At 42.1% G+C, this 25263-nt stretch overlaps 1 protein-coding gene across 6 annotated transcripts in view; it reads left to right on the top strand.

The window, feature by feature from the left end:
* Positions 1 to 8372: 8372 nt before the first annotated feature.
* cuedc2 (CUE domain containing 2) overlaps positions 8373 to 25263 on the top strand; it is a 35658-nt gene continuing 18767 nt past the window's right edge. The window contains exons 1-4 of one of the 6 annotated variants that reach the window (XR_011340240.1): positions 8373 to 8532; positions 12670 to 12776; positions 21676 to 21856; positions 24154 to 24215. Coding sequence is in view for 5 of the 6 variants with exons in the window: in XM_069885712.1 (XP_069741813.1) it covers positions 8408 to 8532; positions 12670 to 12776; positions 21676 to 21856; positions 24154 to 24215 (475 nt within the window). In the remaining variant the exon portion in view is untranslated. Of the gene's footprint in view, positions 8533 to 11679; positions 11814 to 12669; positions 12777 to 21675; positions 21857 to 24153; positions 24216 to 25263 lie in introns of those variants that run through there. The other 5 variants (XM_069885712.1, XM_069885710.1, XM_069885711.1 and 2 more) reach the window with 5 other exon arrangements.

Raw genomic sequence — 25263 nt, 5'->3', positions numbered from 1 at the left:
GAAGTCCACAATCATCTCCTTGGTTTTGCTAATGTTGAGTGCAAGGTGATTTGTTGTTACACCATTCAATGAGTTGACGGGGTTTTCTGGTCCAAAAACACTGTTTTTCTCAGGTATCATTTATTTATCACAATTAACACCATACAGCATTAAAACCGAGATAGCATTCTCTGAATCAATTTTCAGAAACAAGTAAAGGAGACAGGTTACAGCTAGATGTTATAAAATCTCCACCAGTTTCCGCTAAAGAAGAACATTTCCCGAGTCTGAGGGGCTGCTGCAGGCTCTGTTCGTGCAGCCTTCAACAGGTCAGGTTACCGACCCCTCCATAGATGTTGTCCACCAGCGGTAGGGAACTCAACTACCGCTCAGTCATAAGCTCATGCGGCCCGAGTCCTCCAGCGATGTCTTTCCCATGAAGCCCAGACATCGCAGCCTCGAATCCTTCATTTATCCACGAGGCCTAGGCACGTCTCTCCCGCCCTCCGAGCCTGGCTCAGCTCCGCAACACGTCACACCGGACACTGTCCCTGACGCCGCCACTTGTCCTTTCCACTCAGCCCAATAACAGTCACCTCTGTCAATGCTCTGAGAGCCGAAGCACCGCCGACCTCCAACGATGTGGGGGGGGGGGGGGGGGGGGGAGGGGCAGCTCGTCCTCCCCCACGCGCCCATGTCTGAAGCTCCACATCTCTGTCAGGTGAGTTCCACAACTCTGCAGCATCCGCTCAGATCTGCTCCCGATCAGCGTGTTCCACTGGCAACGCATGACTTCCTCCAGTCCAATGTCTATTCTCATCCGATTAAAAGTTGTTCATGGACCAAACCTCTAAGTTCTTGCAGCAATCATGATTAGGAATAACCGTTTTAGGCAAGGCCGTGCCTCTTGCAGTGCAACTGGTTGAAAACTGCTGGGCTTAATAGTGTGTGTGGCCCACAACCAAACGAACTTGCTATAAGACAAAGGAGCAGATATAGGCCATTTGGCCCATCAAATCTGCCTCATCATTTAATCATGAGCGGATCCATTTCCCCACTCAGCTCCACTGCCTGGCCTTCTCCCCATGACCTTTGAAGCCCTGGCTAATCCAGAACCTATTCATTGCTGCCTTAAATAGGAATAAAATGTTCAGGTCTCCAATTTAAAAAGTTTCATAAGCAATATCCCTGCTGGAGAAGCTGTATGGTTGGAATAGAGAGCTCACAGAAAACATGGCGGGAAGAGGAAGTCAAGTGAGCTCCTTAGAATTGATATTGGTCACTGGCTGAGGGAGGGAGGGAGAAGAACTGGACAGAGGAATGGAAGGAGGGAGGGGGAAGAGAAAAGCAGGTTAGCAGAAACTGGAAAAGTTGATGTTAAAGCCATCCCTGAGATGGAGTTTGATAAATCAAGTGAGGAGTTGGATTTGAAAGATAATTGCATTTTGAAGTTCTGGAAAAGAGCAAACAAAATACCACTGGTACTGTTATAAATGAACTGGTGTGGGAGTAGGACCAGGAGGGACGGGCCACGCTTGGCATCCTCAGTCTGGCTGGATTGTAATCAACTCCATCTGGCGGGACAGTGGGCGTTGCAGTTAGTGCAATGCCTTTACAGCGCCAGTGATTGGGACTAGGGTTCGAATCCTATGCTGTCTGTAAGGAGTTAGTACATTCTCCCCAGGGGTTCCGGAGTTTCCTCCCACCATTCGGGGGTTATAGGTTAATTGGATGTAAATTGGGCTTGTGGGCTGAAATGGCCTGTTACCATGTGTCATGATAATGAATATGTATGAGATGTACCGGAAGTCACGTGGTATGAGAGAGAGATAAGAACACAAGCAGGAGAACAAAGGAAACGGGAAAATAAAGACAACAGAGAAGTTTACCTGATAAAACTTGTGTTTAATGTTTTATTAACTTCACATTTCGGGCCACAAATGTGACACTGGCGACAAGGATGAAAGAAGCTTGAAGAAAATTAAAGACTAAACAAGATTACAGAGGATTACAGACAACTTCAAGGTGATAAGAATTTTCTCTGTGACTCAGTACTTTTGGGGCTGGAATATTTCCTCATGGCTGGTGCAAACTGTGACTTTCTAACACATAGTGGAATTGCTCATTTTGACCAGACTGGTGATGCAAGCACTGTAAGTGTGAAGTGGAAGGCATGGCTGGAAGAATTTGAATCCTACGCCGACAGTCGTGGCCTATTTCTAGATACCGGTACAGTTGAACAAAAAGCGCAGAGGAGGGCGTTACTTCTTTTCACTGCGGGACCCTCAGTTCGGGAAACATTTAAGACACTTTTGAATACTGGAAGAAAGGATGAGTACCGGAAAGCGGTAGATGCATTAAATGCACACTATGCAGTGACACCGAATGCTACATTTCAACGCCATTTGTTTCAGAGAACGAGACAAGAAGATGGCCAGACAATTGCTCAGTATGTGACGAGACTATGCCAGCTAGCTGTTGGATGCAATTACATGCCAGCTGATTTGGACAACCAATTACTGGATCAAGTCGTACAGCACTGCAGATCAGATAAACTCAGAAGATGTCTACTGGAAAGAGGGAGTGAGTTGGAACTCACCGATGCTTTAACCATTGCTGCTGCATTAGAGGCTGTTGAAGGGCAATTTCATACTATGACCCTGAAAGACAATTCAAGCCAGCAAATTAAGAGGCTCTCACATCGCCATAATCAGCCAAGATATACGTCGACACAGGACGTGGAGTGTTATCGATGTGGAAACCGAGGTCACTTTGGAAAAGACCCATATTGCCCGGCCAAAGGCAAAGTTTGCAGAAAGTGTGGAGGTAAGGACCACTTTGCAAAGAAGTGCAAAAGCAAGTCCAATGCAGACAGAAGAGGAAGAGTACAACTTCCAAAGGCAAAGCCTGGGGGAAAGGAAAGTATCCTGAAAAGAAAGATACCATTCGCCAGATAGACGGTGACGATGATGATACCCAGGAGGAACAGAGTTGTGACCAATTTATGTTGAATGAAGCTATAATTAGAGAACGACACCCTATACCAACGGTGGAGGAAATACTTCAAGAACTAACTACCAGTAAGGTATTCTCAAAAATTGATCTGAAATGGGGCTATCATCAATTAGAGCTGGATCCAGGTTCCCGAGATGTGACAACATTTGTGACTCACTGTGGATTGTATCGTTACAAGAGACTATCATTTGGAATTAATGCAGCTTCGGAGATCTACCAGTATGAAATCCATCGAGTGATTCAAGACATTCCTGGAGTTGCCAACATTTCTGACGACATCATAGTCCATGCACCAACGAAGGAAGAGCATGACAAACGGTTGAGGCGTGTACTATCTAGACTACAGGAGGCAGGCCTTATCGTGAATGGAAACAAGTGCCAGTTTGGTGTGTCAGAAATGGACTTCATGGGACACAGACTTACACGGAAAGGACTAAACCCTGCAGAGGCCAAGGTGAAAGCTATTGCAGAGGCATGTGCACCTCAGAACGCAACAGAGGTGAGGAGTTTCCTGGGATTGGTCAATTTTTGTGCAAAGTTCATTCCTAATTTCGCTATAGTGGCAGAACCACTAAGGAAACTAACCAGGAAAGGTGTACCATTTCATTTTGGATCTGAGCAGAAGAAAGCGTTCACAGCGCTGAAGCAAAGCCTGACAGATGCAAAAACTCTTGGATATTACGATCTGGCGGCATCAACCAAAGTCATAGCGGATGCCAGCCCAGTTGGTTTAGGAGCCGTGTTGGTCCAGATGCATGATGGAGGACCAAGAATCATTGCCTATGCCAGCAGATCATTATCAGATGTGGAAAGAAGATACTCTCAGACAGAGAAAGAAGCACTCGGACTTGTATGGGCCTGTGAGAGGTTCCATGCATATTTATACGGCATTGAATTTGAACTCATCACAGATCATAAGCCATTAGAGGTGATCTATGCACCTAGATCCAAACCATGTGCCAGAATAGAGAGATGGGTACTCAGACTACAACCCTACAAATATAAAGTAATCCACATTGCAGGGAAAGCAAACATTGCTGATCCGCTGTCCAGATTGGTGAAGGTTGGTGGTCCACAATCCAAGTCAGAATTGGGAACAGAAACAGAGAGCTTTGTACGCTTCGTAGCTATTCAGGCGACACCGAAAGCTGTGACTACGAAGGAAGTCGAGAGAGAATCCGAACGTGATCCAGAACTCATGGAAGTAAGAGAATGCATACAGAGTGGACAATGGGACAAGTGTACTCACAAGGCTTACATTCCCATTAGAGACGAACTTTGTTGCATCGGACAGTGTGTATTAAGAGGTTGCAGATTGGTGATACCGCAAAGATTGAGGCCGAAGATCGTATCCTTAGCGCATGAAGGACACCTAGGTATTGTTGGTACCATGCAAAACCTCAGGACCAAGGTATGGTGGCCAGGTTGTGATAAAGACACAGAGAAATTTGTTAAAACTTGTCACGGATGTCAAATCACAAGTAGGAGTAATCCGCCAGAACCGATCCGGAGTACGCAACTCCCGACAGGACCATGGATCGACGTAGCTGTTGATTTTCTTGGATCTTTACCGACGGGTGAATCAATTATGGTAGTGATAGATTACTACAGCAGATACTATGAGTACGTGGTGTTGAAGTCCACAACCACTGAAAAAACAATACAAGCGTTAGCAGAGATATTCGCAAGATATGGATTACCTGTTACATTATACTCTGACAATGGTCCACAATTCATTTCAGAGACATTTGCGGAATACATGAGGACCACAGGTATCCACCATTATAAAGTAACTCCGAAATGGCCGCAAGCCAACGGAGAAGTAGAGAGACAAAATCAGTCCATTGAAAAATGATTGAGGATTGCACACGCAGAAGGACAAAATTGGCGAGAAGCATTGCTATCTTATGTGGCTGTCTATTGAGCAACGCCTCATGCAACCACTGGAAAAAGTCCTGCAGAAGCATTTTTTGGGAGAAAAATCTGCACCAAAATGCCAGAAATAAAGGAAATCCGAGACGACCAGGAGATGAGGGACCACGATGCTCAAAAGAAAGGTGCAGCAAAGCTGTACACAGATTCAAAACGTGGAGCCAAGTAATCAGACATCATGCCAGGAGATAATGTTCTAGTGAGGCATGAAACTGGTGGTAAGCTAGACACACCTTATTACCGTCAACCCTATACTGTCGTATCCAGAAGTGGCAGTATGGTGACAGTCAAGTCTCCGACTGGAGTCCTGTATAAGAGAAATGTATCAAGTGTAAAAAGGTACCAGTCCAGAGATACATCGAGCGAAGAGGTTGAAAGGCCAATACGAGATGCTGAAACTGAGAGACCTGATGATGTTCCAGAGGCAGTTACCAGCACTCCTGATGAAGTGACTAGAGCGCCAGAAACACCCGAAGCCGTGGCGAGCAGTATTTCCGACGCTGAGAGTGAACAACCGAGAAGTGACGACAATATCGCAGGCAGGCCGAAACGAAACCGGAAAGTGCCCAAACGATACGAAGACTTTGTGCCATAGTTTTAATAAGAACTTTGGGACAGTATTTTAATCTTATATCATAAAGTGCATGTATGAGTGCTGTAGGAAGTAAATTTTATGTAGTTGAGTTATAGTATTACCATTAGTTACGATGTTTGTATGTTTCCGAGGGATATTGGTAAGTTAAGGTAAAGTTTATTTCTGATTAAAGGAGGGATGTCATGATAATGAATATGTATGAGATGTACCGGAAGTCACGTGGTATGAGAGAGAGATAAGAACACAAGCAGGAAAATAAAGACAACGGAGAAGTTTACCTGATAAAACTTGTGTTTAATGTTTTATTAACTTCACATTTCGGGCCACAAATGTGACACCGTGCTGTATGTCTAAAAAAAACTCAGCCGGTCTCATAGAGTCCCTATGACCTACCGATATATTATTGACATACATTATTGAAGATTCAGGCCTGAGCCCTTCTTCAAGGTGTGAATGAAAAAAGACAGGCTGGGGAGAGAAAGGGGAAAGAAGGGAAGGGGAGGAGGACAGACTAACAGACAAAAACTGTTAATTGGTTGTAAGGGGAATGGTGTGACAGTGGTAAAAAAGAAACAGAGGTAGAATAAATGGGCAGTGGGGGAATGGAGGAGGGGTTTGTAATGAAAATGGAGATCGATGTTAATGCCATCCGGTTGGAGGGTGCCCAGATGATGCTGAATGCGCAGAGGGCTTGTTGTTGGTCATTGAGCGATCACGGTAGGTGGGTTTTAACGTTGAGTGCCCTCAAGGGGAGGGAGTTTAATGTTGAGTGCCCTCAAGGGGCAGGGTTTTGTGACTCCCTCGTGCACTCATCTCTCCCCACTAATCACGCTCCCGCTGGCACCTTCCCCTGTGGCCGCAGGAGGTGCCACACTTGTGCCCACACCTCCTCCCTCACCACCATTCAGGGGCCCAAACAGTCCTTCCCAGTGAAGAAACACTTCTCGTATACCCGCTGGACTGGTTTACTGCATCCAGTGCTCCCTTTGTGGCTTTTCTCTACATTGGAGAGACTGGGAGATCACTTTGTTGAGCACCTACACTCCGTCTGTACCAGTGACAACGACATCCCAATAGCCAACTATTTTAATTCTATGTCACACTCCCACACTCACATGTCCGTCTATGGCCTTATGGACTATCCCACCAAGACCACCCGTAAATTGGAGAATGCCTGATCTTCTGTCTAGACCAGGGGTGTCAAACTCAAATTCACGGAGGGCCAAAATTAAAAACTTGGACTAAGTCGAGGGCCGAACTAAATATTTATTGAAAATTTTCAACAGCATCTGCATGTTTTCTCTTCTTTCAACATATGTAATGTTAAACTTTAGGATATAACTTTAGGAGGATAATGTTACAGGTCAGGAGTAGGTAGCTCAAGTTCACCCTTTGCTTGACCTGAGGGAAACATATTTGGTCCCTGTGGAGATGTAGTCAGCATTCACAGGCTGTGTCCATTTTGGCCTGCATCAGGACTCAGCATTTCCTGCTCACTCCTCAGGCTCTAGGCCTCTATTCACCCTCGACCCACCATCCCTCTACCTGACCAGTCCTTTACCCAACCTCTACTCACCCCTCACTCCACTCGCTCTGCCTCTACCCACCCCATCCTATACACGCCCCTCTACTGCCTCTCCCCTCAACCTGTTCCTCCCTCTACCCGTCTCTCACACTCTAATCACCCCTCCCCTACTCGCCCTGCCCCTCCCCTTTTACCTCTTCCCTATCCACCCCTCCTTCTACTCATCCCTCCCTCTAACTGCCCCTCGCACCACCATAACTTCCCCTGTCCATTACTCCTCACCTACACCCTCTGCCCACCCCTGCTTACCCACCCATTCAGGCCCAGTGCGCTGCCGATCAGCCTTTGCGGACAGCCACCATCTGTCTCTTCACGTGCAGGGCCGAACCAGCCGTCCCTGGGGTCCGCGCGGGTGCAAGCGCTGAAGGCCATGGCGATCGGGAGAAGTGCGCTCACGCTGTGGAAGGGCCGTCCGGTGCCAGTCATGCGGGGCTCGCGCTGCCCGGGGGCCATGCGCAACCTGCCATGCCCGTCGCGCCGACAGGAAATCACAGGTGCTCGCCCATCCGCCGCACCGCTCGACAGGTGGGAGAAGTGACTGGTTGTGCGGGGAGCCTTCCAACTGGCTTGCCGGCTGATGACAGCGACAGACTTCTCGTGTTACAATGGGGAAGTGTGTGCAATGAAGGGGGAGGATGGTGGGGGTGACATTACCAAAAAACAGCATCGGCTCTCGCTGCAGGGCGGGCCTCCTCTAATACATTTTTGAAATGATCTTGCGGGCCAAATATAATTATATCGCGGGCCAAATTTGGCCCGCGGGCCAGAGTTTGACATGTGTGGTCTAGACTCTCTCCAGCCAAATGGTTTTAACATCAACTTTTCCGGCTTCTGTTAACCTGCTCTCCTCTTACCCCTCCCCCCCCTTCCATTCTCTTGTCCAGTTCTCCTCCCTCCCTCCCCGCTCCCTTCACCCAGCCATCTTCCCTCCCCTCCCTCCCTTCACCCAACCATCCACCCTTCCTTCTCCACGAAATTACTTCTCGTTCAGATGCCTGGTGACATTTTTCCACACTGTGATGAAGGGCTCAAGCCCGGAATGTCGTGTATGAATCTTTACCTTTGCTACATAAAGGACACAATTTGACTTGCTGAGTTCTCCAGCACTGTGTTTTTACTAGGGGTTAATGTCGAGCGCCCTCCAGAGACTGGGTTAATGTCCAGTGCCCTCAAGGGGCGGGGTTAACGTCCAGCGCCCTCCAGAGGCGGGGTTAACGTCCAGCGCCCTCAAGGGGCGGGGTTAACGTCCAGTGCCCTCCAGAGGCGGTGTGAACGTCCATCGCCCTCAAAGGGCGGGGTTAATGGCAAGCGCCCTCAAAGGGCAGGGTTCAACGTCAAGCGCATGCGCTGGGCGGGAGCGTGTCCTCGGCGCGATTTGGAGCGCGCAATCAGCTTCAGAGTGGGAAGGTTGGCGGCTGGGAACGGGGTAAGTGAGGGGGCGGGGCTGGGCCTGGCCGGGCCGAGCTGGGTCTGGGGCCGCTGAGGGGCTCGAGGACTCGGCCCAGGGCGCTCGGGGGCTGGGGCTGGGGCCGGTCAGTCCCAGGGACGCTGCCCCTCAGCCCTGCGGCGGTGGGACCAAGGCAGCGCCTGTACAAACTTGAGTGTTTTACTTTTAGAGCCATTGACCACTACACCTGGCTTTTCGGCCCTTCTAGTCCGTGCTGTGCTATTATTTTGCCCAGTCCCACTGATCCAAGTCCCTCCATACCCCTCCCATCCATGTACCTGTCCCAAATTACCTTAAATGCTGAAATTGAGCCTTCGTTTGGCAATCCCACCACTTGTTTCCCCCAATATTCACCTTAAATCAAGTTTATTGTCATTTGATCTGAACCCACCTCACTGACAAAAGACAAAGGAGGAAAAACCCAACACCTAACCCCAACCAACCAATTTTCCCCTGCAACTGTGTCTGCCTGTCCCGCATCGGACTTGTCAGCCACAAACGAGCCTGCAGCTGACGTGGACATTTACCCCTCCATAAATCTTCGTCCGCGAAGCCAAACCAAAGAAAAAAAAGAAGTTTTAAAAGAAAAACAATGCTGGAGAAACTCAGCAAGTTGAGTGAGAGGCTGTGACTGTAGTAAACACACCAAAATGCTGGAGGAACTCAGCTGGTCTTTTCAGCATCCATAGGAGACAAATATATATTGCCGACATTTCGGGCTTGATCCCTTCAAGGAAAAGGCAGAAGCAGGATGTATCCGAGAGCCTCAGAATTCAAACATTGGGGGAGGAATCCAGACCAACAAAAGGTGTTAATTGGATATAATATGTGGAATTGATCATGTCTGTGAGAAAGGAGACAGGGAATGGAGGGACAACGGCGGAAGCAGGGAGTAGGGGTTTAAACGAAAGCTGGAGATGTCGATATTAATGCCATCCAGTTGGAGGGTGCCCAGTTGGAAGATGAGGTGTTCTTCCTCTGATTTGTGGGTGGTCTCAGTCTGGCAGTGCATGAGGCAATGTCGGCAAGGGAATGGGATGGGGAATTGAATGAGTGTCCACTGGAAGATCCACGCTATTGTGACGACACAGCCAAGGCGCTCAACAAAGTCTCTGATGTCGAGGAGACCACAGCGGGAGTACTAGATGACAAGTGAAATGTTGCTTCACTTGGAAGGACTGTTTGGGGTTCTGAATGGTGCTGAGGGAGGAGGTGTGGCAATTGGGGCATCTCCTGGGTTCACAGGGATGGGTGCCAAGGGGACGATTGGGAGGGAGGGAGGAGTGGACAAGGGAGTCACGGAGGGAGCAGTCCCTACGGAAGATGGAGAGGGAAAGTGAGGGGAGCATATGTCTGGTGGTGGGATCACGTACTAGGTTGCGGAAATGGCAGAGGATATCTTGAATGCGGAGCCTGGTGGGGTGGTAGGTGAGGATAATAGGAATCTTGTCATTGTGGCTCCAGAGGGGGCGAGAGCAGATGTGTGGGTAAATTATAAACAAATCCTATCCCTGATTCAATAGGTAAACTGTAATGTGTCCATTTGAGATTAAGGTTGTTCATCCACAGATATGCAAGTGAAATGAACTCTGGCTGATATTCTCCGATTGTTGACTTCAGCAAAGAAAAGCCAGAGATCTACAATCCAGTGATCACTGGGGGATCAGATGGGGAGAGAGTGAGCAAATTTAAGTTTTGGACCCAGCACACCAATGGCATTGAGAAGAAAGCACATTATCGCCCTACTCCCTCAGGAGTTTGCAGAGGTTTGGTATGACATCAGAAACCCTGGCAAATTTCTACAGAGGTGTGGTGGAAAGTATGCTGACCAGCTGCATCATGGACTATGGGGACACCAATACCCCTGAGTGTAAAGCCCTCCAAAAGGTAGTGGACGGAGCCCAGGACATCACAGGCAAAGCCCTCCCCACTAGTGAGTACATCTACAGGGAACGCTGCCATCAGAGAGCAGCAGCAAGGACCCACACAACCCAGCACATGCTCTGTTCTCACTGCTACCATCACGAAAGAGGTATAGATGCCACAAGACTTGCACCACCAGGTTCAGGAACAGCTGCTCCCCCTCCACCATCAGACTCCTCAATGACAAACTCAGAGACTCATTTAAGGACTCTTTCTTATGCACTTTATTGATTTTTGTTCTCTCTATCTTGCACAGTTTGTTTACATTGGTTATCTGTTTACAGTTCTTTTATTTGTTTCCATATTTACGCTGTGTACAGTTTAATTTTTTCACTACCAATTAGTGGTAATTTGACCGCGCCTTCAACAACAAAAAGGATCTCAGGGTTGTATGTGATGTCATGTATGTACTCTGACAATAAATCTGAATTCTGATGTATTTCAGCCTTTCAGGATTAAACCCATTTATTATGTCATTATTTTCTCACCTACAAATGGAGGAGGGAAATGAGGTGTTGTACTCAGTGTGTCGAATTAACAATAACAAGTTCAGGTTCAAATTAATAGTCAGAATACATACATGACATCATATACAACCTGAGATTATTTCTACCCATCGGTAGTGTAAACTGTAGTCAAGCTAAAGAAGCAAAAGAGAGAAATTTTAATAAAGAAAGAAATTTAAACAAACTGTGCAAATACAGAAAAAAAATCAAGGATAAATAATGTGCAAAATAAGATGGGTCCCTGATTGAGTTTGGCGCTGAGGAGTCTGATGATGGAGGGGGGAGCAGCTGTTCCTGAACCTGGTGGGGCGAGTCTTGTGGCACCTGCACCTCTTTCCCTGCTGGCAGCAGCGAGAACAGACTGTCCTGGATGGTGTGGATCCTGGATGATCGCTGCTGCTCTCCGACGATAGCGTTCCGTATCGACTTCCTAAATGGTGGGGAGAGTTTTGCCTCTGATGTCCACCACCTTTTGCAGGATTTTAAGCTCTGAAGTATTGGTGCCCCGATAACTGGCTGTGATGCAGCTGGTTGGTGCACTTGCCACTAAACGTCTGTTTAGATTTGTCAAAGTTTCTGATGTCATACTGAACCTGCACAAACTCCTGAGGAAGTAGGGGCGCTGACGTGCTTTCTTCATGATACCATTAATGTGTTGGGTCCACGAGAGGTCCTGAACAGAAGGCTCTTGTTGGGGATTTTATCATCACAAGTATTGCTGCAGCTCTCAATCGCAGCCGGAAGAAAGATGGTCTGATTAATTCTGTCCATGTAAGCCTTCAGTCTAGAAGCTGCCGCTCACTTTTAACTTGACGTCTAAGAAGCAATAAGGTAAATGCTCCTGTCTTTGTAAGATGCATGTTATTGACTGGCTGATGATCTCTAGGGTGTGAAGAGAGTAAATGTTGAAATATTGGAGAAGCAAACACCAAAGAGCCAGGTCATAAGAGGGGTTATAGTCTATTTAATGGGGCAATGCCATGGGAGATCAACAAATACATCAATGAACAGACACTTGTTTCTGGAATGAAAAATCTACCTTCACTCTAAGTCTATATGCAATGGGGCAGTATTAATGATCAATGGCAAAGTAACCAGAAGAAATGACGATTAAAAAGCTGAAGTTTTGTGAGGAGACAGGAGAGATCCTAAAATCTGGAGCAAAAAGGGATCTGCTGAAAAGGATATTCAATGTTTCAGGCTGGAACTCCTCTTGCTGATGAGTTCTGGCCTGAAACTTTAAAAATTCTTTTTCTCGTAATAATGCTGCTCAACCTGCTGATTTTCCTCCAGCAGACTGGGGGGTTTTTTTTCCCCTAAAAGTTTGGTGGAAGTGGCACGAGGACAATTTGTTAAGAAGGAGGATAGTTAACTACAATTTATCTTGGATTCAAACCGCATGCCCCTAATTTTCAGTTGGAGACATCCAAATTCCTTTACTGAATTTTAATTGAACTGTTTATTAGTTATAGAAAGCTCATTGATCATGACATAATTTCTGTTGCATGACATGAAATAAATAATCCAAAGAACAAGGATTAGATTGTTGAAGAGTTGAGTGCAGGCATTAAAATGGGGGCTAGTTCTGTAATTTAAGATCAGTTCCCTTTCCCATTTCAGCCTAGTTCTGTAATTTAAGATCTATTCCATTTCAGTGTGAAACTAAACATGTGATTTATTTTTGCAGGTGGCATCTTGTACCTCTTCACCTGCTGACACCATGGCAATGGAAAAAATTATCCGTGACTCGCTGGCCCAGTTTGTTCACTCGTACATCCCTGATGCTGATTTCGGGTGAGTGATAAAAGCAACAGATGTGGAAAGTAGGAGCTCCTTAATTCAGTAAGATCATGGCTGAGTTTAATTCCCATACTATTCAAGCATCTAGCTTCTTCTTAAGTCCATTCAGTGATGCATCCCATACTGTTTCTTTGGGCAGAGAATCCACAGATTCAGTGCTCTCTGGGAGAAACAGTTTGTCCTTATCTCTGTCTTAAATCTACTCCCCTTTGAGGCTATATCCCCCAGTTCTAGTCTCATCTGCTAGTGGAAACCACCTCCATGTTTCAATTTTATTTATTCCTTTAATAATTTTATATGTTACTATAAGATCACCCCTCATCCTTCTAAACTCCAATGAGTACCAGGCTACTCAATCTATCCTCATAAGATAACCCCTTAATTTCCAGAATCGACCTGGTGAACATCCTCTGCACCATTGCCACTCACACAAGAAAAAATACAGTAAAACCTCATTAGAATGCGATAGTTAAGGTCCAAGATTTAATACCGCGTTGCAGCCGACTCACGGAACAAATGCATATATGTCAGTGTGCCCACGGATAACCAAACCCAAATATTACCAGTTAAATTGCAGTTACATTTTGAGCCAAACAAAAGAAGATAATTAATAAATATTTGATCAAGTGTGGTGTTAAATAGATGAGAAGTAAATTGACTTGTGATAATGGAGATAATTTATGCAGATTAACACCTTCATAGAAACTAAATTCAAGTTGTAAATATACAAAATGTCAGTCAAACACATCTATTAAAAATAACTTAAGTATTTAATTTATAATTACAATTGGTTCCCTTTGTCATCTTGAGGGCAAAACGCATATCAATAATCTAACAAACCCATCCTTTTTTCCATCCATTTATCTTTCATGTTTTGCAAAGTTTGGGGTCCACAGACACCCACGCTATAAGCGATTCTGCGGATTAACGAATTGCGTTCTAACGAGGTTTCAGTGTAATAGCCAGAGGGATGACAGAGACACAGCTCATTCAAAAACTGGTCTAAAGGTATTATACCTGTAACAGCACTGATTTACCACAGCTTGCAAACAAATAAAGAATGAACTCACATGTTTCTTTCAGCATACCATGAAGTCAACATTTTTTTCATTCACTAGACACAATATTGTATTCCCCAAACACCACCCAGCTAAACTCCTCTGACCTTCTCACTGCCACATGGGTGATCCAGACACTCTCACTCTCCTCCCCTTCGTCCTGCGTCTGAGATTCTTCACCTGTATACTGACGCTTAAGACACCCGTGCATGCGTGCTGTTACCCCTGTGTGTCGCTTTACTTGTGCCATCAGTGGCGGCCGGCACCGCTCCTGATGTAAGTATGCGACCATTATATACTTGAATGCACGCATCATTAGAAACAAGGTGGATGATCTTGCTGTACAGTGACAGATTGGACAGCACAATACTGTAGCCATTACTGAGTCGTGGCTCAAGGATTGATGTCATTGGGAGCTGAATGTCCACTGATGCAAAGATGGGCAGGGGGTAGAAGGGGTGGTGTGGCTCTGCTGGTAAGCAACGATATTAAATGATTGGAAAGAAGGGGCATAGGATCAGAAGAGGTAGAGTCCTTATGGGTTGAGTTAAGGAATGGTAAAGGTAAACAGCAGCCGGGATATGGATTACAAAATACGTAAGGCATGTCAGAAGGACTATGTTACGTGGGGGGATTTTAACATGGGGGGATTTTAACATGAAAATAGATTGGAGAAGTCAGGTCAGTACAGGATCCCAGGAAGGGGAGTTTGTGGAATGTCTAGGGGATGGCTCTTTGGAGCAGCTTGTTGATGAGCCCAGCAGGGGATCGGCTGGTCTGGATTGGGTGCTGAGTAATGATTAGATTAGAGAGCTTAAGGTAAAGGGACCCTTAGGAGGCAGTGATCACAATATGACTGAGTTCACTTTGAAATTTGAAAAGGAGAGGCTAGAGTCCAGTGTTTCAGTGGAGTAAAGGAAATTACAGTCGCATGAGAGAGGAACTGGCCAAAGTTGACTGGAAAAACACATGAATGGAAAGGCAGCAGATCAGCAATGGCTGAAGTTTCTGTGAGAAATGAGGAAAGTGCAGGACAGGTTCAAACCAAAAAGAAAGAAAATAGTGAATGGGAAAATTCACTATTCACGTTGTGGATGACGACAGACGTTAACGCAACAGAGGGCAAACAAGGAAACAAAAAATCAGTAGGAAGGTAGAGGACTGCGAAACTTTAAAAACTTGGAGAAGGCAACTAAGAAGATGATCAGGAAGGAAAAGATTAATCAGATTGCATATTTACTGTCAGATGATAATAAACATGAACTTCTCTCATCTTCACCTGGTTAATCTCTGACTCCTTTCTTCCATGATGACTGTATCCATTTTGGGGAAAAGACTCGTAGTCAACATTCATTACAAGCCCAGTGATTTTGACTGTTTCCCCTCACTGTAAGACTCCATTTGGGGGAGTCACGTGATGGAGTAGTGGCCGGTCAGGGAATTCCAGCCCTCTCCCGAAAAGTTTAAAAAAAAAAACACACAAAGCACAAGGGTACAAGATTAAAATTTATAATAAAGTAAAAATAAAGGTGAGAAGAAAATGGCAGCGAAGAGAGAAAAGTCAAAAACAACGGGAAGAAAAGAGGAAGAAAGAATGTCGGAAGAAGAAGGTGAAGGCCTTACCTGTCCGAAGAGGCCCGCCGCGGAGAGAGAAGCCCACTCCCTCAGGCCAGTGGAAGTCCCGGGCTCGGGACTACAAAAATGGCTCACAGAGCCGAGTAAAAGTGCGCAACCGCGCATGAAAAAAAACACACTGACGGGAGGGGGGAACAGCTGCGAAGTCGATCTCCACAGCTGAGAGAGACACCTGCAGCACAGCAGCAGGTGCAGAACACAGACAATAATGACAAGAAGAAAGAAGAGAGTAAAAAGAAAACAAGGAAACAACAGATGGTCAATCCAGAGGAAGAAGAAGAAGAACAGAAAGAAGTGGAAGAAGAACAGAAAGGCAAGACAATGGATGTATCTTTTTTTAAAGAATATATGGAATCAGTGAAAGAATGGCAATTACAAGAATTTAATGAGATAAAAAGAAGAATTAAGAATGCAGAAGAAAAAATGAATAAAATGGAAATGGCCATGTCAGAGTTAGGAAAAAGAGTGGAAAATATGGAAGAACGAGAAACAATTGTAGAAATGGAAGTAGAGGAATTAAAAGAGAAATTAGAAGAATCTAATAAAAAAGTTAAAGAGGCACATGAGCTGTTAGCTCAGAAGATAGATATAATAGAAAACTATAATAGAAGAAATAATATAAAGATAGTGGGCCTTAAGGAAGATGAAGAAGGCAAGAATATGAGAGAATTTATAAAAGATTGGATCCCCAGGGTCCTGGGAAGACCAGAATTACAGGAAGAAATGGAAATAGAGAGGGCACATAGAACTTTAGCCCCGAAACCACAACCGCAGCAAAAACCAAGATCCATTTTAGTAAAATTCTTAAGATATACAACAAGAGAAAATATATTGGAGAAAGCAATGAAGAAAGTAAGAGAAGACAAAAAGCCACTGGAATATAAAGGTCAAAAAAATTTTTTCTGTCCAGACATAAGTTTTGAACTCCTGAAGAAGAGGAAGGAGTTCAATGCAGCAAAAACGATCTTATGGAAAAAAGGATATAAATTTATGTTAAAGTACCCAGCGGTACTTAAAATAGTTATTCCAGGGCAACAAAACAGACTATTCTCGGATCCAGAGGAAGCACGAAAATTTGCAGAACAACTACAAAACAAGCAGAGAGATGAAGACATGTAATGAGAGTAAAAATGACCACGAACTATATGTATGTGTGTAAAGGGGTATATGTGTGTGTGTGTGTGTGTATATATATATATATATATATATATATATAGTGTGTATACATGAATGTATCCGTATTTAGAGGAAAATATATAGAGTATAGACAAGAATTAATAAGGGAGGGAAAGGGAATAGAGGGAATAAGGAGGGAATTAAAAGAGTGACCTTTGTTACATATGAAAATTGAAATCTTTTCTGGGGGGGCTGGGTGGGGAGGAGTTACGGTCACTACAAAATCAGTTGACGTTTGCGAGTGAATTCGCAAATCCAAATGGAGAGGGGAGGTGTGGTTGCCCGACAAGGGATAAAGGGCAACTCAGGAGGGGGAGGGAGAATGGGGTTAAAGAAGTTTTAAATAAGAGAATAAGGAAAATGTTTGATGTTTTAGAAATGTTGTCTTATAAAGTGTTCAAAACAAGAAAGCAGAAATGGGTAAGAAGGAAAGGTGATGATGGAGAAATGGAAAGGGAAGATAAACAAAGTATGAAATGGCTACGCTGAACTATATGACTTTAAATATTAACGGAATACATAACCAAATTAAAAGGAAGAAACTGATAAATTTACTGAAAAAAGAAAAAATTGATATAGCATTTGTGCAAGAAAACATTTAACTGAATTGGAGCACAAGAAATTAAAGAGAGATTGAGTAGGACACATAACAGCAGCGTCGTATAATTCAAAAGCAAGAGGAGTAGCTATATTAATTAGTAAAAATGTGCCAATTAAAATAGAAGAGGAAATAATAAATGCAGCAGGGAGATATGTAACGATAAAATGTCAGATATATTCGGAGTTTTGGAATCTACTCAATGTATATTCACCTAACGAAGAAGATCAAAAGTTTATGCAAGATATTTTTTTGAAGATAGCAGATACGCAAGGGAACATATTAATAGGAGGGGATTTCAACCTGAATTTGGATTCAAATATGGACAAAACTGGGAAAAAAATTAACAGAAAGAACAAAGTAACCAAATTTATAATTAAATCGATGGAAGAAATGCAACTTTTGGATATATGGAGGAAACAACACCCAAATGAAAAGGAATATTCATATTACTTGGCTAGACATAAAACATACTCAAGAATAGACCTATTTTTGTTATCAGCTCGTATGCAAGACAGAGTAAGAAAAACAGAATATAAAGCTAGAATATTATCGGACCATTCACCCTTAATATTGACAGTAAAGTTAGAGGACATCCCTCCAAGAATGTATAGATGGAGATTAAACTCCATGCTACTTAAAAGGCAGGATTTTAGAGAATTCATTGAAAGACAAATTAAAATGTACTTTGAAATAAATACGGAATCAGTGAAAGATAAGTTTATACTATGGGATGCAATGAAAGCGTTCATTAGAGGGCAAATAATAAGTTATGTAACCAAGATGAAGAAGGACTATAATCAGGAAACAGAGCAGTTGGAAAGGGAAATAGTAAATATAGAAAAAGAATTAGCAATGAAGGAAGATACAACTAAAAGAAGAGAATTGGCGGATAAAAAAAATAAAATATGAAACACTACAAACATATAAGGTGGAGAAGAACATAATGAAGACAAAACAGAAATATTATGAATTAGGGGAAAAAACGCACAAAATTCTAGCATGGCAGCTTAAAACAGAACAAGCTAAGAAAATGGTATTGGCATCAAGGAAAAAAGACAAACAAATCACATATAATCCAACGGAGATCAAGGAAAACTTTAGAGAATTCTATGAACAATTATGCCAAACTGAAAACGAAGGGAAAGAAGGGAAAATAGATGAATTTTTAACTAAAATTGAACTACCAAAATTACAAATAGAGGAACAAAATAAATTAACAGAACCATTTGAAATAGTAGAAATACAAGAGATAATAAAAAAATTACCAAATAATAAAACACCAGGAGAGGATGGATTCCCAATAGAATTCTATAAAACATTTAAAGTTTTATTAATTCCTCCCCTCCTGGAAGTAATCAACCAGATTGATAAAACACAAAGCTTACCAGATTCATGTAAAACAGCAATAATTACAGTAATACTAAAGCAAGGGAAAGATCCACTCGCACCAGCGTCATATAAACCAATATCATTACTTAACACAGATTATAAGATAATAGCTAAACTATTAGCAAACAGATTAGCAGAGTATGTACCTAAAATGGTAAATCTAGACCAAACTGGATTTATTAAAAAAAGACGCACAACAGACAATATTTGTAAATTTATTAACTTAATTCATACAGTAGAAGGGAGTAAAGCGCCAACAGTAGCAGTTGCTTTAGACACAGAGAAGGCCTTTGACAGAGTAGAATGGAATTATTTATTCAAAGTATTGCAAAAATTCAGTTTACCAGAAAAGTATATTAATTGGATTAAAGCATTATATAAGGGGCCATTGGCGAAAGTGACAGTAAATGGATATATATCAAAGCAATTTAACTTAAGCAGGTCAACACGGCAGGGATGCCCACTATCACCCTTATTGTTCGCGTTAGCTATAGAACCACTAGCAGAATTGATAAGAACAGAAAATAATATAAAAGGGATAAAAATAAAAGACAAGGAATATAAAATCAGTTTATTTGCGGATGATGTTATAGTATACTTAACAGAACCAGAACTATCAATAAAAGAATTAAATAAGAAATTGAAGGAATATGGAGAAGTGTTGGGTTACAAGATTAACGTAAATAAAAGTGAAGCAATGCCAATGAATAATGCGGATTTCTCAAAATTTAAGAAGGAATCACCATTCAGATGGCAAATGCAAGCAATAAGATACCTAGGTATACAAATAAATAAAAATCTCGGCCATCTATATAAACTGAATTATTATCCACTAATGAAAAAATTACAGGGCAATTTAGAGCATTGGAAAGATTTACCACTAACACTAATAGGAAGGATAAACTGTATTAAAATGAACATTTTCCCAAGGATATTATACCTATTTCAGGCATTGCCAATATACTTGACAGAGAAATTCTTCAAGGAGTTAAAGAAAATAATAAGGAAATTTTTATGGAAAGGGGAGAAACCGAGGATAGCACTAGATAAATTAGCAGAATGGTATAAACAAGGAGGCTTACAACTGCCAAACTTTAAAAATTATTATAGAGCCGCACAATTAAGATACCTATCAGATTTTTATCAAACAAGGGAAAAGCCAGATTGGACTAGATTAGAATTAGATAAAATAGGGGAAAAGATACCTGAACACATATTATATAAATGAGATGAAAGATTGGTACAACGTAGGAGTTCTCCAGTATTACATCATCTGCTCAATATTTGGAAAAAGATTCATGTAGAAAGGAATAAAACAAATTACCAATTACCAAAACTAATATTGACGCAAAATAACTTACTCCCTTTTACAATAGATAACCTTTCCTTTAGAGAATGGGAGAAAAAAGGGATCAAAAGAATAGAAAATTGTTTTTCAGGAAATAGATTCTTATCCTTTGAACAAATGAAAGATAAATACAATATAACTCAAGATACAGTGCTGGCATATTACCAATTGAGATCCTACTTGAAAGACAAATTAGGAAGCAGTCTGAGGTTACCAGAGGGAAGTAACTTTGAATATGTGATTACAGATACAATGATAATCAAAAGATTTATAACAAATATGTATATTAAACTGCAAGAAAAGGAAAATGAGGAAACAAATGGTAAAACTAAACAAAAATGGGAACAAGATTTAAATATAAAGATAAAAAAGGAAACATGGGAGAAATTATGTTCTGGAACGATGAGAAATACAATAAATACGAGGTTACGTATGATACAATATAACTGGATACACATTACACCTCAAAAGTTAAATAAATGGGACCCAACAGTATCTGATAGATGTTTTCGATGTAAAAAAGAAATGGGAACAACAATTCATGCAATCTGGACATGTGAGAAAGTAGAAAAATTTTGGGAAGATCTAAACCAAATATTAAATAAAATAACAGAAAACAATATACCAAAAAATCCAGAGATCTTCCTCCTAAGTAACATAAAAAACAAAGAATTTGGAATTGATTTGGATGGTGCACAAAAAAGATTTGTTAAGATAGCTCTAGCCGTAGCAAAAAAAATGTATTATGTCAACCTGGAAATTGGAAAATAATTTGAAAATACAACAAAGGTATATAGAAATGAATAAATGTATTCCATTAGAAAAAATAACATATAGTTTAAGAAATAATATTGAAATATTTGAACAAATATGGGAGCCTTACATGAAACACAATAGAGAAAACCTACCGGGGACATTCACTACCTAAATTAACGAAAGGAGATGGAAATGAAAAGAATTGACTCAGTGGAATTTCTTGTTTATTTTTATTGAATGACAACATTGTTTGACTGGTTTAATATATCTTAGATTTTGTGCTTTAAATGGATGGGGGGGGGAAGTAGGGAGGGTGGGATGGGAGGAGGGAGGGGGGGAGAAAATGACACTATATATTTGAAAAGGAAAATGTATGTATCATGGTCAATGTGGTTTATGGTGTGAAAAATAAAAAAATTTAAAAAAAAAGACTCCATTCTCCCACATTCTCAGTTCTGCCATTTTTGTTCTGACTGCCATATAGTTTTTCTGAAGATCTCTTTCTCTATTTTTTGAATATAGTTGATTTTCCATGCAAATCCAATAAATAAAATATTATTCTCTTTCCACATAATACGATTCTTTTTCTTTATTCTTAGTCAGTTTCCCCCTTCATGAGAGTTGGACATTATTCTTGACTGAATCTGTTCTATTCGCCTCTTCTGCTCTCTCCCTTTCTCACTTCACCCAGAGGAAAGATTGAGTTCTGCTCCACCCCACTTTCCATGCCTACAGTATCCTTCATCTGCTTTGTAATGATATCGGGCACCTGTATTTCCAATAAAATAAAGCTAAAGGTGTTCAACACAAGTGATTCTTTAATTAAGAAAAATGTTTGCCATTGCAACAGTGTTAAATTAATGAAACATTTCTTTCACTCATCTAGAATGCTTAATGTTATATATTTGAATTTTACTTTTTCCTATTTAGGGGAATTCTGTCAATGTTATTTCCCCCCCCCCTACAGTGTTATGGATGATGTAATTCTTTCCTACATCACTGGTGTGTTGGAGGAGCTTGGATCTCCAGACTCCTCTGAAGAGAATTTTGATGTGGAAATGTTTGTTGAAATGATGGAGGCCTACATCCCAGGCTTTGCAGAAATAAGCAGGTAGGGAATTTCTCGCCATTATAACTGATTGCTGGATCCTTAAAGTTTTCGTGGTAGAACTTGATGACAAAAGCCATAAGATGTAGGAGCAGAATTGGGCCATTCAGCCTACTCTTCCATTCTAATTGTGGCTGATGTATTTTTTACTCTAAACCATATTCTCCTGCCTTCTCACTATAACGTTTAACTCTCTTACTGATCAAGCACTGATCAAGCTGTGTCCAATGACTTGGCCTCCACAACTGGCTGCAGTGAATTCCATTGATTCACCATTCTCTGGCCAAAGTAATTTTGCCCCAGACAGTCCTTCCAAATGAATCAACACTTGTGAATCTGTAGGGGTCCTTTATTACATCCTGTGCTCTTGGTGCAGCCTCCTGTACATTGGGGAGTCTGGATGCAGACTGGGAGATTGCTTCACAATAAAGAACTCCCAGAGGCCAAGCACACCTTTGCCACGCTGACATGTCTGTCCATGGCCTCACTTAACACCAAATATAGGCCACCTGCAAATCAGGAATAAGTCCTTGTGTTCGATCTTAGCAGACACCAACCAGATGTCATCCATATCAATTTCTCTAATTTCTGTTTACACTTTCCCCAGTCTGTTTCCCCTCCTCCAGCTCCCCATCCCCTTCTCTTCCTGCTCCTATACATTTTTAACCCTCTGCCCTGTCCCATCAGCATCATTCTCTTCCACCCTCCCACCTAATTGCTCTTACCCGTTAGCCTGTGCTTTTGCCCCTTCCCACCCCTTGCCTCTTTATTCACACCTCTGCCTGAGTTTTGATATTCCTGACGAAGGGCTGAAATATCGACCTGTTGAGTTTCTCCAGCATTTTTGTGTACTGCCTTAGACCCCAGCATCTGCAGCTTTTATTGCTTACCTCCAAATCTTTCCTCATCCATTACTCTACGAGGGATGTACTTTTTTCTAAGCTGTTCCCTCTGGTCCTAGACTCCCATGACTAGAAACATCTCATCCATTCTATGCAGGCCTCTCAATATTTCAGTATGTCTCAATGAGATTCTGCCTCATCCTTTTTAAAAATAAATAGAATTGTTAACATTTGGAATAAAAATTAGTGTTACGGGGAGGGGAAGGTTTAGTACATTTTTTAAAGGAATGTATGGTTTGGCATAACGTCGAGGGCCAGGGAGCCTGTACTATGCTGTAGTGTTCTATGTTTAGTGAGCTTCAAAAAAAAAACTTAGTACACATTATACTGACATACTTCGTGCTCCTATTTTCTCTTTTTAACAGAAAAATCAGCACCAATATACACAACTGTTCACGTCCACCCCTCTCGCTGACCACCTCGGCACCTTTGCTGACAATATCATTGGTATATTATTGATTGTACTGGCACAACCATTAACTCGTAATTCATAACTTGTAATGCATCAAGTTTTGCCATTTATGGAAAAAAATTCCAGTGTATCCTCTTAATGTGTATTTGATTTTCTCCATTTTAATAAAGAAAAACTGATATCCTTTCTGTGATAGAAGGACGCCCATCAGACTTTCAGTGTAACAAGATTAGACACTTGGCTAATAGGGATGTAGATGCTACCGCGTCTTTCTACAGGGAATTTAGGGAGTTGTCAGAGATTCCAAATATTGCATTCAATGGGCAGGGTTTTAAATATTAAAAAAAAATGATTGCACTTATCCTCTATTTGAAGATAGATGGCTGACAGTCTGGACTTTGACGAATGAACCCTGTGCTGCACCTTGAACTGAATGAGTCCCAAGCGAGCGTGGGAGGTGGTAGCACGAATTATCTCAGTAGTCTCCTCCCACTGTTTCTCCTCAATTTCCAATCCTTAGACCCATTCTGCCTTTATTCTGGCTTTTAATTGACAGAATAGAGCAAAACATTTTTGAAAGTGTCCTTCTCCTTCCTGGATTAACTGATATTAGATCTTCCCAGGGTTGTTTAGCAGGTAACTGAGGGAAGTCGGGAAAGCTTTTGAAATAAAACATTGAATCTGAAAGTAATGTGATGCAGGTAAGCCATATGTGAGTGACGGAAAGGTGAAGCTGCTAAATACCCATCCGCATAAAGATCCTGAAGCCATTTAACACCTTTAGTTTGTCATATATTTAAAAAGGACAGAAGGTGAAAATAAGTGATTTTTATTTAAGGACCCTGAACTGATGCTTCTGCCCATTTAAAGTGATGTGCCTTATCCTTCCAAACACTTGTCCATTCATGAGCTAAATTTGATAATTAGAAAAAGGTTTTTATTTTTAAAATTTAATCTGCTGTCCTTAATATTTTAATTTTTTTTAGTGTTGCTATTTATGAGATGATGTTTGATTTGGCCGCACAGCTGATTGAAGCCCGTAACAAAGGTAAGTCCAAAAGAAATTTAAGTGGGGCATCACGGACGGGCTGAATGAACTAGGTCAGTACATCTTGGGTTTGATCGCTTCCTTGCTAAATTGAATCATGATGACTAGGTTAATAGTCTGATGTGATGCAATTGCCATCTCTAACTGTTTCCCAATCCCCTATCCATTATTGTTGCTAGGTTGAACCTCTATTATCTGGTGCACGTTTTGAATCTGCTGCTGTTAGTACAAACTCCTGACAGAGTGCAGGATTCAAACCCTGGTCCCAATCGCTGGCGCTGTAAAGGCATTGCACTAACCGGGATTTGATTTGTGATTATATTTGACCTTTTAGCTCAGAAAATGGGTCTGATTGAGGCACCGACAGCATGTTTGACAGCTATTTTCTGTGACCCGGCAATGGCCGGATTAAAGAGGTTCGACCTGTATTTCTGTAATCAGTAATCTCACTGACAAAAGACAAAGGAGGAAGAACCCAACACCCAACCCCAACCAACCAATTTTCCCTTGCATCCGCTGCAACCGTGTCTGCCTGTCCCGCATCGGACTTGTCAGCCACAAACGAGCCTGCAGCTGACGTGGACATTACCCCTCCATAAATCTTCGTCCGCGAAGCCAAGCCAAAGAAGAAGAATCCTGCTGGGGCAGGATCTCTATCTGTCTTTGCAGTAGGCAGTATATGAGGGAGAAATGCGCTTTTGTAAATGTGCAGGGGTGTAGACACCAACACTAATTCTTCAAAGCTTCAATTTTGGTTGGTTATTAGTCATGCTCATGGCCTCTGTTATTGCTTATATGTATTTCTATGGAAGCAATAATATGGTGACATTTCAAATAAATGCATTGGCTGTGATGACTTGAATGAAATGAATGCTATGAAGCAAACTGTAGGAGGATTGAAAATCTGGTTTGTTTGACACTTTTGTGAGTTTATCATCTAAGTTCTGATCAACATAAGTTCTGGAATCTTTAAATCAGTGGTTTTCAAACTTTTTCTTTCCACTCGAGAATGCCATAGGTGTTCTGTGATTACTAAGGGATTGCTTAA

The sequence above is a fragment of the Narcine bancroftii genome, chromosome 6 (assembly GCF_036971445.1).
Source record: "Narcine bancroftii isolate sNarBan1 chromosome 6, sNarBan1.hap1, whole genome shotgun sequence".
Taxonomy (NCBI): Eukaryota; Metazoa; Chordata; class Chondrichthyes; order Torpediniformes; family Narcinidae; genus Narcine; species Narcine bancroftii.
The sequence above is the reverse complement of the archived record's forward strand: the minus strand, read 5'-3'. Positions and strand labels throughout refer to the sequence as shown.